General features: G+C 46.9%; 1 protein-coding gene across 2 annotated transcripts in view; it reads left to right on the forward strand.

The window, feature by feature from the left end:
• The window catches only part of LOC119187389 (E3 ubiquitin-protein ligase MARCHF2-like), a 43,199-nt gene extending 24,273 nt beyond the window's left edge, over positions 1-18,926 (forward strand). The window contains exons 2-3 of one of the 2 annotated variants that reach the window (XM_075878618.1): positions 4,254-4,587; positions 18,701-18,893. In XM_075878618.1, coding sequence (XP_075734733.1) covers positions 4,254-4,587; positions 18,701-18,842 — 476 coding nt within the window. In that variant the 3' untranslated portion in view covers positions 18,843-18,893. Of the gene's footprint in view, positions 1-4,253; positions 4,588-18,700 lie in introns of both variants that reach the window. The other variant, XM_075878617.1, reaches the window with a different exon arrangement.
• Positions 18,927-19,880: the final 954 nt, after the last annotated feature.

A 19,880-nucleotide genomic window follows, 5' to 3' on the forward strand; every position in this document is an offset into this window, starting at 1 on the left:
CCTGCTGGACCTCTACAGCCACTTCCGTGTCCGTCAATGCCTTTCGAGGTTGTAGGCGTTGACCTTTATGGGCCTCTCCCCGTCACATCTGCTGGCAAACGATGGATAGTGACCGCCGTGGACCACCTGACACGATACGCTGAGACTTCCTCTGTTATTACAGGCTCAGCTGTGGAAGTTGCAGACTTTATTCTTCACGCCATAATTCTGCGTCATGGGGCTCCTCGTGTACTGCTTAGTGATCGCGGCAAAGTGTTCCTGTCACAAATGGTAAATGAAGTACTCCGCGCTTCTGGAACTACTCACAAGACAGCTTCAAGCTACCACCCTCAGACAAATGGTCTCACAGAAAGATTTCACCGAACCCTTGCAGACATGATAGCCATTTACGTCCAACCCGACCACAAAAACTGGGATACTCTTTTACCATTCCTGACATTCGCTTACAACACCGCCGTTCAGCGAACAACTTGCTACTCACCGTTTTATCTCGTGTACGGACGCACCCCGACTACCTTTCTCGACGTCTCCTTCTTTAGCAGCCATGGGAATTCATGTCAGTCTTCAAGCGAAGAATACATTTCCCGCCTGGCCCAGTCTCGCCATCAGGCTCGCATCAATACTGAAGCGAGACTGCACGAGAGGAAGATCACCTATGACGAATCCCACCACGTTGTGTCTTTCCAACCTGGTGACGAGGTGCTGCTTTTGACACCTATTCGCGCTCCTGGTCTCTGTGACAAATTCCAACCACGCTTCATCGGGCCATACATTGTTTTAGAACAGACTTCGCCGGTCAATTATCGTGTGACACCACTCGTCGCCCCAACAGACCGCCGCTACCGCAGCACAGAGATTGTCCACGTTTGTCGCATGAAACCTTTCACGCGACGTTCCCCGTCACTTTGACTTACGGCGGCCAGGGTGTCCGCTTCCAAGTGGGGGGAATTAGTGTGGGCATTTGTTACTTGCATCGTCCTCATCCCTGCATGATCACAATCACCATCATCCGCTTGTCTCTTTGTCCTCATTGCCACTCTGGTTCATCATCATCGTCATCGTCTGTGTACTGTTCGTTTTGCGAGGTCTTTCCTCAATTAAACGCTGTCGCAACCCAGACTACCAAGACTTCATAATATATATATATATATATATATATATATATATATATATATATATATATATATATATATATATATATCAAAGCGGCGATCCTCAGGAGGCGGGAAAAAAATGCTCCGGGAGTTATCGCACTTTCCGCTTTGTTTTGCACCCGCTTTCGCCGTCCCGCCTTCGGTGTAATGAGGCGTTCACACCGAAGGCGGGGCGGCCAAAGCGGTGAAAGCGGGAGAAAAACTAGGCGGCAAGGGCGATCGCTTTGCCGAGGTAGGGTCTAGCCACCCTATAGCCGAGGCTCACCGCAGCTAATCAGAACGCCATGCAGCGGAGGCGTGGTGGTGGCGCGGGTGTACGTTTTGGAGAAGCGCGGACACGTCATAGCGACACGTGCGCAAAAGCGCGAGATGTCCGCCTATTCTGCCGCGCGGCGATCCATAGGACGCGGGTGGTCTGAACAGGTCCACGCACTGGCAGCCTTGCGCTTCGAAAAGCTCGCTTGCACGCTTTGCCGCGCCGCCTTCGGTGTGAATGAGCCGTTCACACTTGGCCTCGAAGAGTACAAAAGCGGCGAAACTCCGGAAACTGGCTTGTTTCGTCGCCCAAGCGGCCGGTAAACCACGCCGCGCGGCTTGTGCACAAAAATCGGGTAGAGACCGATTTTCCCGCCACGTTAAACAAGATTTGGTTTCCGTTTTACGGAGGCTGCGCTGTATCAAACCACGTGATCTAACCAGCCGGCCGCAGAATAAACATGGCGGCAAAGGCGTCGGTGGTGGCTCGTATCAGCTCATATCGCAAACTACCAGTGCTGCACGACGAAGCCTGACGGCCTCAACGAGTACGCGTTCATCGAGAGCATGGTTTGGATCACGATCGCCAAGAACTGTGGAATTAGACAGTGCAGGAGCAGCGAGTCGGCATGTCCCAACGTGCCTCGCTTTTGTGTACAGCCGGTTGAATCCGTCGCCGCCACTGCCGCTGCGTTCGCTCGTGTCGTTTCTGCTGGTGTATCTCCCAAAACAACGTTTGAAAAGGTGCGAGCTGTTTCATTTCAGTACTTTGCGTGAATGTCTAAAATTCCATACGAACTTTAGTTCTCAGAAAGCAGACAATATCTAATTAATTGTCAAGGTAGTGGTGGGATGGGGTAAAATGGATGAACATCTTCGACGCGCGCTGTCATGGTTTTCCGGCCGCTCTGGCGTTTTCGTTTTCACTTCATTTCTGTAAAGTGAATGCGCCTTTAGCAAACGTTGTTGCGGGACATACGCCAGCAAAAATGGCACAGGCGAACGCAGTGGTGGTGGTGGATCCAATCAGCTGTGCACAAAAGCGAGACACGTTTGGGCATGCTGACTCGCTGTTGCTGCACCGTCCAATTCCAGAGTTCTCAGTGATCGCAATCCAAACCAGGCTCTTAATGAACGCGTTCTCGTAGAAGTCGTCAAGCATCGTCGTGCAGTACTGGTAGGAATGGTACCTGTCCGGTTTATAGCGGGCCGGTTCGCGGAAGCACCAACGTTTTTGACCGCACCGGCCCCCATAGGCCACTTTTTCATGCACTAGAATAAGCAATTGAGCCATCCGCATCGGACTTTTCTAAAATCATTATACAAATAGCAGGCTACCAAAGTCAAACATTGATTAATTTTAAAGGATCATTATTTCGCAATGACAGTGCCAATAATTTCGCTATTATAAGGTAATTACTACAACAGGAAATTGTCAAAGTTTCATTTTTTTAAATTTCGTGCCGAAACTTCGGTGCATGAACGCCAGAGTGACGTTCGCGCAGATCCCATTGAGTGTGGAGAGCCAACCACAGGAAACACTAATTACGAATGACCGAGTTAAGCGTCATTAATCTCAATTAAGTCTCATTAGTTTAGTTAATGTAAGGTTGAGCATATATCGGACTAATTCAGATGTGTGAGATCGAACCGATTTCTCACCCGAGATAATGGTGGCCTAAGGGCGATGAAGCCTAGTTCAATCAATTAATCAACTTTATTTGTGCCCATTTTACAAACAGACAGAGGAGCGGCGAATAAAAGCTAGCTTGACGAGCTCGCCGCTCCCATTTACAAGGGCTCAAGGCAGCACAGCGACAGTTTCATTTACATGTAATTAAAAAAAACAGGAAAGTTACATCATAGTGACAACGGTATATTATTTGTAAACAAGGGCTTAGAACAAGAGAAAAGCAACGAGCGCAAAAAATAATAATGAAACTATAAACAAATATATACATATTAGTAACTAATATCTTTTACAAATTTCAAGCGTAACTAGTCTGATGGCACACAAAATAGATCAATATTAGTTAATGTGTAATGATTGAGAAGGGAAAGCAAGGTATGGCACAAGCGTTGCATTCAAGAGTTTGAATGCGTGGCTGGTGCCATCCATACCTCACCTTTTCGTGTTGCATAATTCTGTTTTTTTTTTCATTTCCAGGCAAGCAATCTCTCTTAAGCACTCTAAGTTTTCTTTAATTTCAAATTTAGAACGAACACTTGGTCTATAACAATATAGCTGATGAATGATGATAATGTGAGCATAAATAAACCAGTCAGAAGTTGCTGTCACAAAGGGCACTTTATAAGTAAACCGAATTATCTTTTTTTCGCATTTTATGTATTTTTGCAGATTAGAAAATGTCATTGTGTTCTAGTATATAGTAGTTAAAATAAGAGCAGAACAGTGAATTGCAAATAATTAATTTCACCTGCGTGGAGAGAAGGTGTTTGTGGTGACCAACTATTCTCGTTATGCCAGCACACTTTTCGATTACTGCATTGACATGACTATCTAGGACATACTTGCAGTAACTACTCCTGAACTCTTATTATCAATGATTTAAAGCTGCGGCCATTTGAAACTATATCTGCATGGGGGAGGGGGTAGTTATTTATTTTCTGCTCTGAAAATATTTAAAACATTATGATTCGATGAGCTAATTATCCAAATCAAGTCCAGCTGACCTAAGCCGGGACTAGCTATAGGAGGCAGCTCCGCTTTGACTCAGCCTTGCGCCTTATAGTGCAAGTTGTCCACTTTTTTTTTCTTTTTACTACGCTGCGAATGGTGGTATCGCTAACTTCAAAGCATGACATTCAGCGTCGTACGTGCAGGCAGCATCGGCTTCGCACACAAACCCTGCATGGAACGATGGGTCTCGGAACGTAGGGAAGAAGAGTGCAACATCTGCCACTATAGCTACCCTATCCAACGGAAAACGAGGACCTTCCGCGACCTACTGCGGCACCCGGAGGGTCGCAAGGAACCTCTTGTGTACGCGATGCTGGGAGTACTCTTCAGCCTGAGCCTGCTACACGTGTTCGCGTTCGCCTGGATACTAAGCGTGCGCATGTGGGGCCGTCTGTCCTGGACATACCAGGTGCTGAACGCCGCTGCTCTTCTGGGCCAGTCCCTGCTCTGGTCCGTGTTCCCCATCGTAGCCTTCAGGTGCGAGGACGTCCCGAGTGGGCGCGTTCTAACGTTGTTCTTCACTACTGAATTAAGCATCCATGTTTCTACTCTGAATCAATGTGTAACGCGCCACTTGCACGGCGCACATGTAATGCAGTCGTCCGTGTTTCGTTGCATATTTTGTTCATGAAAGCATTGCTTTACGGGATGTGCCCAGTTTTATTCATCCCTCCACTTTGGGTAATAGCGCTAGCGACGCGAACAATAATGGAAGGGCCCGTCACTTCATGCGATAAATGCTTGGGGATGAGGGCACTCGTGCGAACGAAAGTATACCATCAGCCGGTGAACTTAGTGGAGAAGAGCGGAGTGGTGTCTGACATTATGAGTGCAGACACGAACTTAAGAGGCGAGCTAACCCCGGGACTCCCCCGTGAGGCTTTCGCACGAGCGTTTTTTCTCCTTGAGCCGGAATCGCCGGCTGCCCTGATATGCTTTCAATCGCAAATAGAACGTATAAATCTGGTGTGATGTTATCGCCCTTGGACTTTTTACTAAAACCTCGATCACGGCGACGCCCAAAGTGCGCTTGCAGTGTCCATATAATAACTATACATTGCCGTAAAATATTAATTTAGAAGACGAGAGTTCAGTTTCTGAGACGAGTCCGAGCAATGACACGCGACCGTGATCAGTGCGTAAACTCTCCTCGGCACCACAACAGTGGTGAAGGTGCGCGGCTAAGAAAGCAACATACGGAAGATCCGATAGCGCTCTTCTATATAACATGCCATTGATGATGGTTGATATGTGGGGTTTGACACCCAAAAACCACCACATGATTATGAGAGACGCCGTAGTGGAGGGTTCCAGAAACTTCGACCACCTGGGGTTCTTAACGTGCACCCAAATCACAGCACACGGGCCTAGAGCATTTTCGCATTCATCGAAAATGAAGCCGCTGCAGCCGGGATTCGATCCCGCGACCTGCGGGTCAGCAGCTGAGTACCTTAACCTCTAGACAACCGCGGCGGGGCATAGCGTCGGCACACCGTTATCCACGTAACCTCGTATATATCACATGCGCATTGGGGCAAAAAACAAGCGGTTTTGCATTTTCATACGTAAAAAATTGCGCTTTAAATAGCTTAACACAAATAGCAGAAGCAGTGGGCTAGGGCAGCAGCCTGAAAAAAAAAATCCTTATTACGAAACACACACCTCACCAAGCAACCAGGACACAGAAATGGTATACATGCACCACAGCGCTTACTTATCTAAGTAAGCGCTGTCACAGTATTCACAGGAGAGACCAGCCCGCCTGCGTCGTTGGCGCAGGCGGGCTGGTCTCTTCTGAGGATTTATATTCTCATGATAAAAGACATGATTGATACTTGGGGTTTCACGTCCCAAAACCACATGGTTAAATACATATATGTCAGTCTATAAAGACTAAATACTCTGCTGAACGTTTCCAGCGTTGCCTTGCAAGTGGTTTGCCTATAGACCTCGGTGAACACTATATGGTATATAGAAGTGTTTTCAGGGAACACAGGTGTTCAGTTACCACTGCGCCCAACTTTGTCGTTGTAGAAACTGGTTCGATTTCTCCAAGCTGTTTGTAATTAGGAATCCCGGTTGCGGTGGCTGCATTTTCGATGGAGGCGTAAATGATTTAAGCCCGTGTGCTCAAATTTGGGTGCACGTTAAAAAACCCCAGGTGGTCGAAATTTCCGGAGCCCTCCAATACGGCGTCTCTCATAACCATGTGGTGGTTTGGAACGTTAAACCCCGCATATCAATCAATCAATCATGTTTGTATTTAGCACTAAGAATATGTTAAATTTAGTACAAATATGCTGAATCATTTTGAAAATACCAAAATGAAATCGGTTCGACGGGAACCCGTGTGGTCGGTAAAATTCGTGGCGCGAAAGAACAAGCTCCGACCAGTACTAAATATAAAACAAACAAAATTGACGTTCTGACCGCACTATGGCATCGTCGAAGAATTATTCGCCGATGTTCTCTATATATACCCGCCACAAAATAACACACACACACACACACACACACACACACACACACACACACACACACATATATATATATATATATATATATATACATATATACATATATATATATATATATATATATATATATATATATATATATATATATATATATATATATATATATATATATATATATATATATATATATATATATATGGCACAACGGGAGCGTTGTCAACAAGGATAAATATATTGATTTCCCAACAGTTTCGGGAGAGTCCTCCCTTCATCAGCAACGCTCCCGTTGTGCCATATCTCATACCTTCACGAAGACTAACTGGCCCATTGAATTATTACTCCCACTATATATATATATATATATATATATATATATATATATATATATATATATATATATATATATATATATATATATATATATATATTTATATATATATATATATATATATATATATATATATATATATATATATATATATATATATATATATATATATATATATATATATATATATATATATATATATATATATATATATATATATATATATATATATATATATAGACGCGTGTGTACTGGTGGACCAAAACGACGATAAGGGTATTTGGCAGACACCAGGTACTGGAGCTCTGGCTGAAAAAAAGACAAAGAAGGTGATCTTGCTGTTCGGCTGCTGAGAGTCGCTGTGTCAACGTTTATCTGCCTTTGGTTCGCGCTGAACCGCGACACTGGTGGAGGTACTGGGCCGCAACTCTACCTAATGCTCCATACTCCCACTGGGAGCCGTTCATCTCGCTCGGACGCATTGTCACCCATTGCAACTCCCGTGCACCGGTTCAGTCGGCGGCTGATAGGCCTCGCGCCGGAGTTCACTCCTTCCACGGAACCTCGCAGGTGCCGATCACCTCTACAAATGGTCAACGACAGTCCGCAACCGGCGCCCCAAGGCCCCCGCCGACACAGCCTTCACAGGTAACCATCTTTCAACCGCTGGTTCCCGATCACTTTAGTGGCGGCGCCCATGAAGATGTTGACGACTGGCTTGAGCACTAGGAGCGTGTTGCCAAGATTAATCTGTGGCCTGAACAAAAAAAGCACTTACGCGCCTATTTCTACCTTGACGGCGGTGCGAAAATTTGGTATGAGAACAGAGAAGCCAGTCTGTTAACTTGGGGTGACTTCCGACAACAGCTTGTCGACAGGTTCGCCAATGTCGATCGACGCAACCGTGCGCAGCAGCTGTTGGAGCTACGGGTTCAAAAACCCAATGAAAGCGTTGCTATGTTCGCTGAAGATATGACTCGTCTTTTTCGTCAAGCTGGCCCGAACATGAGTGAAGATAGGAAGTTGAGCTACCTCATGCGCGGCGTTAAGGAGCAACTTTTCGCCGGGCTACTGCGCAACCCTCCAAGTACCGTAGTTGATTTTATCAAGAAGGCTACGGCTATTGAGCGGGCCCTCCATCAACAATGCAGGCAGTATCATCGAATGTCTAGCAGTGCCCCAATCAATGCTGCCGCCATACCTGAGAATCAAAGCTCCCTGCGAGACCTCATTAAGGAGATAGTTCGCGAAGAACTACAAAAGTACCGGACTCCGGTTGCTCAAACCCCCGTTGCGTCCATCGCTAAACTGGTGCGCGACGAAATCCGCCACGCATTTTCTACCGCTGGTCCTGATGACGAGCACCGTCCCATGAGCTACGCCGACGCTCTCCGACGTTCACCATCTGGTATATCGCCGCCATACCACCCAGTGCCGACGGTCCCTTGGTCACCGCCGCAAGAGCAGACCCTGAGCCGACCGCCAAGCCAACCAACGTACCACCAGCCGTCCACAGCAGCATTATGGACATCGTCGCAAGAAGGGTGGCTCAGACGTCCATCGCTCCGAGGAACAGACGCATGGCGCACAATCGACGACGTCCACTATGCTTTAACTGCGGAGTTGCAGGCCATATTGCCCGTCATTGCTGGCACCGCAGTGATTCGTTCCGCCCTTTTCGAACATGGTCTGACGATCGACGTGCGAACGAAGAATACATACCACGCCGGGAGGACGCCTCTTTCCAAGGAGCCCGTTCTCGCTTTTACGACTACCGTACTTCTGACGAGGAGGCAATACCTACCCGCCAGCCAGGTTTGGGACGTCAATACCGCTCTCCTTCTCCCGCTCATTCACCTTTGTCACACCGACGTATCTCTGCGTACCTTTACGCAAGAAGGTCACCCAGCCCGCTCCGGGGAAACTGAGGGCGGCGACCTCCGGGGGTAAGGTTGCAGGCCATGAAGATGACAAGTCCCCATTACACGACGCTGTAAAGCCGACAAGACGTGAGAGCGACGACATTGTGACCGCCGACCTTAGTGTTTTTCTTGACGGCCAGAAAGCAATACCAGCCTTAGTCGACACCGGTGCCGACTTTTCTATTATCAGTCAGGACCTCGCCATCCGCCTCAAGAAAGTGAAGACACCGTGGACAGGCCCTCAAATAAGGACGGCAGGTGGTCAGTTATTGATGCCCTCTGGAAGATGCACAGCGAAAAGTGACATTGGAGGTTCTTCTTTCGTTGCGTCGTTCGTCGTTCTCGCCGCATGCTGCAAGGATCTAATTATTGGTATGGACTTCTTACGAGAGTACGGCGCCGTCATCAATATCCCAGACAGTTTGATTACGTTCCGCAACAGTTCAGGCGCACCTGATTTTCCACAGGTGCGACCAAACCAATTGCACCTAACTGATGACGATGGGGTTCTCCCTCCTCGATCATGCATGCTTGTTTCTGTGGCAGCCGCTGTCCAGTTTGACGGAGAAAGAGTTGCAGACCGAATAAGCTCGCTCCTCCTCACACACGGCATTTCCGTCGCAAGAGGTATCGTCAGCGTTGCCGCTGGACGCACGGACTTGCTTCTGACAAATTTTAGTGGTGAGCGCCGGCACCTTCCAAATGGCATGGCCGTCGCTTACTTCGACGATATCACAGACGCAGAAGGCTGCTTTGCAGTAGTCGACGAGGCGCTAAAACTTGATTCAACGCCAGTTCTCGACGTTAGCACTACTTTGCCTAAGAACGAGCGAAAGAGGCTTTTATACTGGCCGAACTCTAGGACTGCTTTTCGACAAAGCCAAGAGTTGGCCGCACGCCTCTAACCAAGCATCGGATAATTACCGACGACATGGCGAGACCAATTCACCAAATTCCCACTACACAACCGCCATTCCGCAGCAACAACGTGGCGACCCTGAGTTACTTGCCCTAATTAATTACCTGGACGGAAGATCTCAGAAGGCACCAACTGTTTTCGTAAGAGCGCTGTCATCATTTTGCTTACGGGGTGGAGTACTATACAAAAGAAACTTCTCTTCGACAGAATCTGTCTATTTGCTCGTCATCCCAGCAGCCCTTCGCTCCGAAGTACTCGAAGCATGCCACAACGAGGTGACTTCAGGCCACTTAGGTTACACGAGAACGTTGGCCAGAGTACGGCACCGCTACTACTGGCCAAGACGGACTATAGCCGTGAAGCACCATGTTCGTACTTGCCTCGACTGCCAGCGACGGAAGTCACCGCCAACTAAACCAGCTGGCCTCCTGCAGCCCGTGCAGGTCCCGAGAACACCATTCGACCAGATTGGCATGGATATTTTGGGCCCATTCCTACTTCTACTGCTGGGAACCGCGGGGGTATTGTCGTGACTGATTACCCTACCCGTTTTGCTGAAACAAAGGCTACCCACAGAGGTACAGCAGCGGAGGTGGCACAATTTTTCATCGAGAACGTTGCCCTGCGGCATGGTGCACCAAGCGTCATAATCACAGACGGAGGAACCGCATTTACGGCAGCTCTTTTGGATCAAGTCCTCGTGCCGAGTGGAACAACCCATCGTAAGACAACCGCCTACCACCCGCAAACGAACGGGCTTACAGGGCGTCTGAACAAAACAATTGAAGACATGCTTTCAATGTACGTAGACGACGAACACAAAAATTGGGACGAAATCTTGCCATATATCACGTTTGCATACAACACGGCCAAGCAAGAAACAACCCGGATGACCCCGTTCAGCCTAATTCACGGAATGGAAGTACGGACCATGTTAGATGCGATTCTAGCGCACGAATGCGACGACATTGAAGCGGACGCCGAGATGTTTACAGAACGAGCGGAAGAAGCAAGGCAACTAGCACGCTTGCGAATCCAGCAACAACAAGAGTACGACGCAAGCCACTACAATTCTCGTTGCAGAACAGTCGTTTACCAGACCGGCGACAGAGTATGGGTTTGGACGCCCATACGGAAACGAGAACTCTCCGAAAAGCTCTTAAGGAGATGCTTTGGGCCATGCTTAGTACTGCGGCGATTAAGTAATGTTACTTACGAGGTCGTTCCCGACAGTTCGTGTAGTACGAGTCCTCGCCAGCACCATCCTGAACTAGTTAACGTTGTACGCATGAAGCATTATGCCAGGTAGTGACTGCGTAAGACACTTATTTAAAAAAAACTGCACTACTGGTTTAACATCGGGGTGATGCTCTTTAAGAGGGGGGCGAATGACGCGTGTGTACTGGTGGACCAAAACGACGATAAGGGTATTTGGCAGACACCAGGTAGTGGAGCTCTGGCTGAAAAAAAGACAAAGAAGGTGATCTTGCTGTTCGGCTGCTGAGAGTCGCTGTGTCAACGTTTATCTGCCTTTGGTTCGCGCTGTACCGCGACAATATATATATATATATATATATATATATATATATATATATATATATATATATATATATATATATATATATATATATATATATATATATATATATATATATATATATATATATATATATATATATATATATATATATATATATATATATATATATATATATATACGCTCTGAAAAACGGAGGAAGCGTCAAAGCAGTGAAGAGGAAACTTGGAATAGGCTAAAATCGGATGTATGCACTAAGGGACAAAGAAGGCAAAATAACTACCAATATGGATAGGATAGTTAAAATAGCGGAGGAGTTTTACAGAGTTCTGTACAGTAGCCGGGACAAGCACGACCTTAATACTATATGAACTAGCAGTAACCCAGATGACACCCCACCAGTAATGATAGAAGTCAGAAAAGCTTTGGAGAACGTGCAAAGAGGTTAAGCTGCTGGTGAGGATCAGGTAACATCAGATCTGCTGAAAGATGGAGGACAGATTGTATTAGAAAAACTAGCCACTCTGTTTACGAGGTGTCTTAAGACGGGAAGAGTACCAGAGTCTTGGAAGAATGCTAACATCATCTTAATACATAAGAAAGGAGATAGCAAGGACTTGAAGAATTACAGGCCGATCAGCTTGCTCTATGTAGTATACGATGCTATATACAAAGGTAATTGCTAACAGAGCACAGAAAACATTAGAATTCAATCAACCAAAGGAAGAAGCAGGATTTCGAACAGGCTACTCAACAATCGACCACATTCATACTATCAATCAGGTAACAGAGAAATGCTCAGAATATAACCAACCACACTACATAGCCTTCATAGATTACGAAAAGGCGTTTGAGTCAGTAGAAATATCAGCCGTCATGCAGACACTGTGGAATCAGGGCGTCGATGAAGTATATATAAACATCCTGAAAGAAATGTACAGGGGATCAACTGCTACCACAGTGCTTCATAAAGAAAGCAACAGAATACCAATCAAGAAGGGTGTAAGGCAGGGGGACACGATCTCCCCAATTCTACTTACGGCGTGCTTACAGGAGGTTTTCAGAAGCCTAGAATGGGAACAGTTAGGGATAAAAGTTAATGGAGAGTACCTAAGTAGCCTGCGCTTAGCCGATGACATTGCATTGCTGAGTAACTCAGGGGACAAATTGCAACTCATGTTTACGAAGTTAGACAAGGAGAGCAGAAAGGTGGGTCTTAAAATTAATTTGCAGAAAACGAAAGTAATGTACAACCACCTCGGGAGAGAGCAGCACTTCGAGATAGGTAATAGTGTACTTCAAGTTGTAAAAGACTATATCTACTTAGGGCAAGTAATAACCGCGGAGCCAAACCACGAGATTGAAGTAACTTGAAGAATAAGAATGGGGTGGAGCACATTTGGCAAGCACTCTCGAATTATGACAGGTAGATTGCCACTATCTCTTAAGAGGAGGGTATATAACAACTGTATCTTGCCGGTACTTAGCTACGGAGCAGAAAGCTGGAGACTTACAAAGAGGGTTTAGCTTGAATAAAGGATGACGCAGTGAGCAGTGGAAAGAAAAATGGTAGGTGTAACCTTAAGAGACAAAAAGAGAGCAGAGTGGATTAGGGAACAAACGGGGGTTAAGGATATCATAGTTGGAATCAAGAATAGAAAATGGACATGGGCCGGGCGTGTAGCGCGTAGATAGGATAACCGCTGGTCGTTAAGGGTAACTAACTGGATTCCAAGAGAAGGCAAGCGGGTTAGGCGGAGACAGAAGGTTAGGTGGGCAGATGAGATTAAGAAGTTTGCGGGTATAAATTGGCAGCAGCAAGTACAGGACCTTGGTAACTGGCGGAACATGACAGAGGCCTTTGTCCTGCAGTGGGCGTAGTTAGGCTGATGATATATATATATATATATATATATATATATATATATATATATATATATATATATATATATATATATATATATATATATATATATATATATATATATATATATATATATAACAGAAAAATAATCCAGAAAAAGACTTCGACGCGTGTAATCGAACGTTTGACCTTTCGCGCGTGCGGCTTCATGGCGAATTCCATTGGGAGAGCAGGATCACTCAAAAGCACGCTTAAAGTGCTCTCTTCAGAGCCGGCGTGTTTCAGTCGTCGAGCAGGTGCAGGAGCACTCTCATTCATTGGTAGAGCGAGAATCCTCTTGCTGCGCCGAGAGCAGCCAGGAGCAGTTTGCAGTGCTCTCGCCTGAAAAGCGGAGTAGGCGCAGTACGATGAGTCATGTGGTTCTTGAACGTCACAGCCTCCTCAGAATTATTTTTGAGCCGGCGAGCGTGGCGGCGATGGTAGCAACCATATGTAGTTGGACAGCGCTGTTTTGTACGGATGGCTACAATGACAGCTGGACCTTTGCCGAATGAGTCGTTGCACAAGCATACTAGGTATCAGGATAATGAAGAATATGTGGCTGACTGATTTCACACGTATTTTGCTGCTGCCCCACAAAGAATATGCCGGGGCTTGGAATGTTTGTCACATAGTCTCCCTACTCGTCACCTCCTCACTTGCCCTCCGGGAGCGCGGCGCATTCCAGTGACAGGTTGAGTAGCCCTGCTCTCAGTGCTCTTCCCCCCACTCCTCAGTGCCCTGCCCCTCTACTCCTGTTCTCTCGATGGAATTCGCCATTACATATACTGAGACACGAAAGAGCACCTCCTTGAACGTTCCAACGGCAAGCTATTTATATCTACCACTTAGCGCTGGTGGTGCAGATGTCGAGGGAAGTAGCATCTTTCGAGCATTAGCAGTGACATGCAGCAATAAGGGCGCTCGGCGCCTGCTCGGCGCCCAACTCGTCGTGATACGCTGATGCGCGCTCATCTCCCACGCGTGCTTTGCGCCGCGGTGGGGGAGGGTGGTCTACTGGCGTGCTTACCTTGTTGTGGGGGAGCATCGCGCGCCTTCGGCTTTTATCAGAACGATTGCGTTTAGTTGCCGGACGCACAAAGGTCACTTCTCTCGCTGCACAGGCCCCGTTTGCGAAAGGAGCGGGCTTTTCATACACAGAGAAATAACAACTGAGAGACTTCTTAGATTGCACTCATTTGTGCCCGTGGTTACGTTTCGTGCATAATCAGGCCCGCCCCAAATCAACTTCGCGGGACTTTAATAATAAAGTTCATTTTCTTCTTCTTCGGGCGCGCCATCCCTCATAGTCAACCCCATCCTAAGCATGCTTATCGAAGAAAATGCCCTGGGGAAAGTGCCGATACACCGAGAAAAACGAGCATGGGCGACGCAATTCTATAGGTCTGTTTACGAGTTTGAGATTTCAAAAGGATAAGAATTGAGTCTTGCTAGAAAGCCCGTACTTAGTTCTATCCTGTACTCCTTTCATCGCGACATCTGATCGTGAAAACTCGCTATAAGCTTGAAGGCTGACATGTTTGAGGAGTTGACAAAGAGCTTATCGACCGCAACTCTTCAGCCACAAGACCATGGACAGCCATTTTCCTTTCTGATTAGGGTTATGTACGGGTGGAAGAAGCAAGGTTGTTTGGGCCAAACCCGAACAAAACGAATGTTTCAAAAGATCAGTTCAGTGGCGACACTGGAAGAAAATTGGCGGTTCCACCTCCCACCGTGCCGATATTATAGCATTTGCATATGTTTATAAGAGCGCGTTGATTGGTGGATCATGGGAGAGGCCTTTTCGCACTGGGCGTACATAGTCAGGCTGATGATCATGATGATACATGTGCGCTCGTAGAAACATACGCCATGTCACTAATAAAGAGGCCTCAGAACTCCTACCCAGGATACGTACGCAATCGTGCTCATGTGGAAACAGGCTTCCACCAACCTATTTATCTTATTGATTTTCATGGGCTTCCCTGTGTGAAGAAGCCACAAGCTTGTTGCTCATATGAGCCACGGGTTCCCAAAAGATTGTGTTTCGTTTGTTGAAGTAAAAGAGCCCCATTTACCTAGTCAAAAGAGACTCACGGGTGGGGGAGAAGAAGGTGAAGAAGGGGGTATTGAAACAGTGTGATAGCATGCCCTAATTGGTTTTGAACCTGCAGGGGCGACCTTTTCACAGGGCGCGGGGTGCTAGCGGTCTGTTTGAGTTCTTAGGAGGTCCCCGAGCGCATGCTAAGCGGACTCAGCGCGCCCCCTCCCAAGTGGTGCCCGGGGCACTTGTATTTCCTTACCCCGCCCTTAGTTACGCCACTGCATAGACGCAGCCTGCTTTGCAGGGGTTCTCTCTGTTTTTTCGGTGATTTTTATATGGGAGTAGCCTTTGGACAAAGTTTTTTTTTTTTTTTCTAAACCATGGTTCAGTATTACTGGCGCAATGACCTGTCGGTCTGTTCCTTTCAAAATGACGCGTGGCAACTAGCGGCACATGCAAATGCTCTCAACGCGGTACACTGTGGCCGGTCAACTGGGCGTGAGTGGCTGAGTATTGTCGCGACTCTCCACCAGGTGCTCTTTTTTGGTGTGCCACCTACCCGCGCTGGTCTCTGATAGCTTTATTTCCTTTTCTTCCTTCAAATTTTGATGGCGAAATAAATCACTTTTCAATTTCCAATTTCAACATGTAGCATAGGCTGAACGGCCTATGCTACATGTTGAAGCAAGCCAAAAGAAGCAAGCCTTTTGGACTCATTGTGATGTGGCGAAGCATAAAACTGCAAGTTTTCAAAGATATTCCCCTGTGGCTACTCACAAAACATTACATCAATTTTGTCCTATGTTCAATCGGAAATTAATAATTTCACTGGAAGCATATATGGCACCCATTTCATTTATTTGAAAACGCCGTAAAATTGGCGTCACGTATATCGCTTTAAGGCCAAACCCCATAAACGCGAAAATGCACGCGACAGCGACGAGCGATGCTATGAGCGACGAAACGGGGCGTACGCGAGACGTGTCGCGTGGTAGTTTTCGTGCGATTGCTCTGTTTTCTAGATTTGGAAACCGTCGCCCATCGCCCGGAAGTGCTGTGCTTAAAGCGCTGGAACAGAATGTACATGACTGACGTGGTAGTGGTAGCGGTGGTTAGAAGAGGAAGAAGGCGCCTAACTTTTACAGCCCGACAGGAAGCACGGCGCAGTGCCTGACTGACGTACTGCCGGTTCTCTCCATGTGCCGCGAAACCACCACCTCCTCTCATGCTCCTCTTCACCACGGTCACGTGTGCACAATGAAGAAATAAGGTAACATTTATGTACGTTCATAGAAAATGAGTGCTTCAAGGCAATAATAAACCCCTTCTATTTCATTATACAACCCGTTTTATTTTTACATTGCATACCGCTAACTACGCGGCGCTTTTGGCACGAGTAGGCCAGCAACAGTGGAGTTCGCTCGCCGAAGCCGTCTAGCTGTCGCGTGAATGACGTTTGCCTGCGCAAGCGACTGTTCGCGCGAAGGCAATCTACGTTGCGTCGCTCGTCGCTGTCGCGAGCATTTTCGCGGTTATGGGGTTTATCGCTAATGCCCACGGCCTATAGGTGGCGCGCCGTAAATTCCAAGATGGCTGCGGAAGGATAATCAACCCGTGAAGTCGCATAAGAAAAGATAAGATTCGCGGAAGTACTGCTCATGCCGCTTTCACCTGACGAACTCTTGATCGTCAAATGAATGTGTATCGTCAAATGAATGTGTACCAAAGTACTTTCTCAACCAATAAGAACTGCTAAATGTTCGCTACCTCATTTCTCGCCGCAGTGCAAAGTGTGGTGGTTCCAGCTGATCGACCGTGTATCAAGGATGCTTTGCGTAATCGTATGAGTGCTACAGAAAACTGCGCGAACCAGAATTCACGTATAAACTTAACGGCACTACGACATCGTTTGTGCCGAGCCTGTCTGGTGAATTTGCCTTAGTAGTAAGTCACTATATAGCGAATAGCACGCCGTCGCGGCTGCACAGGAACAAATGTTTAACGTAGCGTTGGCTCGCAAACATATTATGCCGTCGTTACTTGCGCTGTAAGCATCATGTGGCTGCTTCTTCAACGAAACACAAGCATTTAACTTCCCATTAAGTAGCACTTCTGTCACAGCTATGATCAGGCTCTAACAGTGCAGCATTCCCTGCACTTGGATGTAGCAGGTTTCATCAGCGCGATCGAAACAAGGACACCGAAACGAATGCTCGTGTACGCTTTTCGCAAAGTCAAAATTGCGAAATTTCGTCGAAAAATGACGTTGTTTGGACGGCACCAGTGAAGTGCAGGAGAAGATAGCGTGGACTGTAGTCGTAACTGCCTATTTCATTGCTCTAACCATTTCGCTTCGCTGGTCAAGCTTGAGTGGGTTGGCGGCATGCGGTGCTCTGTAATATCCACTGTAATAGGGATACATTCAATGCAAAAGAAAAAGTATGATTTTATTTTGAGCTCGCTGAAGGGTATTGTACAGTAAATGCAATCAAAGTGACTTACGAGCGTGAAAAAACATTAACGCATGACGGGACGTGATTAGTGCAACTCTTTGCTCGTGAGCTAGCAGCTTATCGTTCATCGTCGCTGTCACTCTCGGCGCGTTGATAACCATTTACGTCCAGTGCGAAATCCTCGACGTCGAGACGGTTTCTTTGAACATAACTGCTGAAAGTAATCTGAGGAATTCTCTCCGCCAAACGACTTCGATAGCACCAACAACGCGGCATTCGCCCCGCACAACACCCACGCGGCGTCACTCACAACGCTTATCTAGGGGTGGGCCAGTGCGGACACTGCGGAGATCATTTCGCCGCAGATCACCTTATTTCGCTCCAATACACGGGAAACAAGGAATCGCTTGCAGTGTTCTGGCATCTATCAACGAACGTAAAAAACAAGCGGCGCCGCGTAGGCCAAAGTTTTGGAAGCGCAAATTGCGAGCCTGCGTTACTTTACGCGTACAATGAATGTTATAAAATTCATGCACTACAAAAACACTGACGAATGCTGTACGCACGTAAAACAAGGTGATTTTTAACTGAAATGGGCAGACGTTAACATTCAACTATCCAAAGTGGCTGCGGAAATTCCCGCGAAGCTGATATATGCACTCTGCGGGCTGTAATCGAAAGCGCGAGTTGCCGCGTATTTTCACAAAAACTTCGCGTCTCGCAAGACCAAATCAGATTTAGCGTGTCATGGATGGGCCGGTATATTCACTGATGCACGAAGCATACAAAGTGGTTTGTGTTCGTTTCTTACTAACGTATTAACGTAGCACCGCCGAAAGAGGCAGCATTGGGAGCGTCTGCCTACTGATTATCCATGAGAGGACGCTCCTGAATGCCGCTAGGCGGTGCGACAGTCTATGAACATTGCAAATAGTTTTATCACGCACGCGACCGAATGTTTCTTGCTGCTGCGTTCGCGATGTTTTACGCACGTATGCTCGCAGGATGGCATGGGAGAGCTCGTGCCGCTGGTGCCAGATGAACGCCGAGATGCGCATCCTGTTGCCGGAGGACAGCGAGAGCGGACCGACGCGTGGCGGCCATCCTCCGTGCCAAGCCCGGAAGGCGCCACTGGCCCCAAACTGATGCAGAGAATGCGAAGCGCGCTTCAAAATTTGCTTGCTCCTTTGGCGGCTAATAAAAGCGCCCAATGGCGGCTCTTGAAGTCAGTTCGTTAGAGAAATATAAAGCACAACTGTCGCTGAGCTGAAGGCGAGTACTAGAGTATGCGTTATGTAGACAAACATTTGGAAGATTCCACGTACCTAGGGAATCGATGTTATGCGAACGGTGCGAAGGTGTATCATATTTTTATTTAGCGAAACGTTACGAAATGACGCAAAAGATATGTACAAATGTTGTACGCACAGATGTATCTTGAACAGTCGCATACGTTTACATTTGCGTAACGATGCCAACAGCTGCATCATGGATATTAGGGAGTTTTTCAATAGAAATAGCGGCAAGACAAGGCAAAAAATAGCAGCAAGGCCACTGCGCATGCGCAAAACCCAAACGTTGGAAACCATATTTCTCGAATTTAGCGGGAGCCCCAAAGCCTGTCCCAAAAGTTTTGGGTCCGACAAATGTGACGGCACCCACTGAATTGACGGCTCTCACCCAGGACTAGAGTAACACATAATAGGGAGAGTGTCCAAAGTGCGGCAGACCCTATTCGAAAACTCATCACCCCTGCTTGATCCAAAGCGTCCGTACGCAAGAAAGGCTTTGAGTCCCAAACTTTTGGGGCCCCTATTCGAAAACTCCCTATTAGCAACACCAGAAGCAGTATATATGGTGATGTAAGTGTAGCGCTTATGCTCGCGAAGATTATATATAGAGCCCTGGACACATAAATCTACTTCAGTGCATGACAATTCACTACAACTGACGTTAACCCGACGTGATGGCTGTATCATTGGAGTATACATGTAATGTTTATGAAATTGGGTAGTCTGCAACTGCAACCACAATAAACATTTTACGAACATTACGCCTGCATAGGGTCTCTTTCTGCAAGTAGTTCCAGAAGCAGGCGTAGCTACGTGGTAGAATACTCGCGACTGACACGCAGAAAGTTTGGGTAATTTATTTATTTATTTATTTATTTATTTATTTATTTAT

This window comes from Rhipicephalus microplus, chromosome X (assembly GCF_043290135.1).
Source record: "Rhipicephalus microplus isolate Deutch F79 chromosome X, USDA_Rmic, whole genome shotgun sequence".
Taxonomy (NCBI): domain Eukaryota; kingdom Metazoa; phylum Arthropoda; class Arachnida; order Ixodida; family Ixodidae; genus Rhipicephalus; species Rhipicephalus microplus.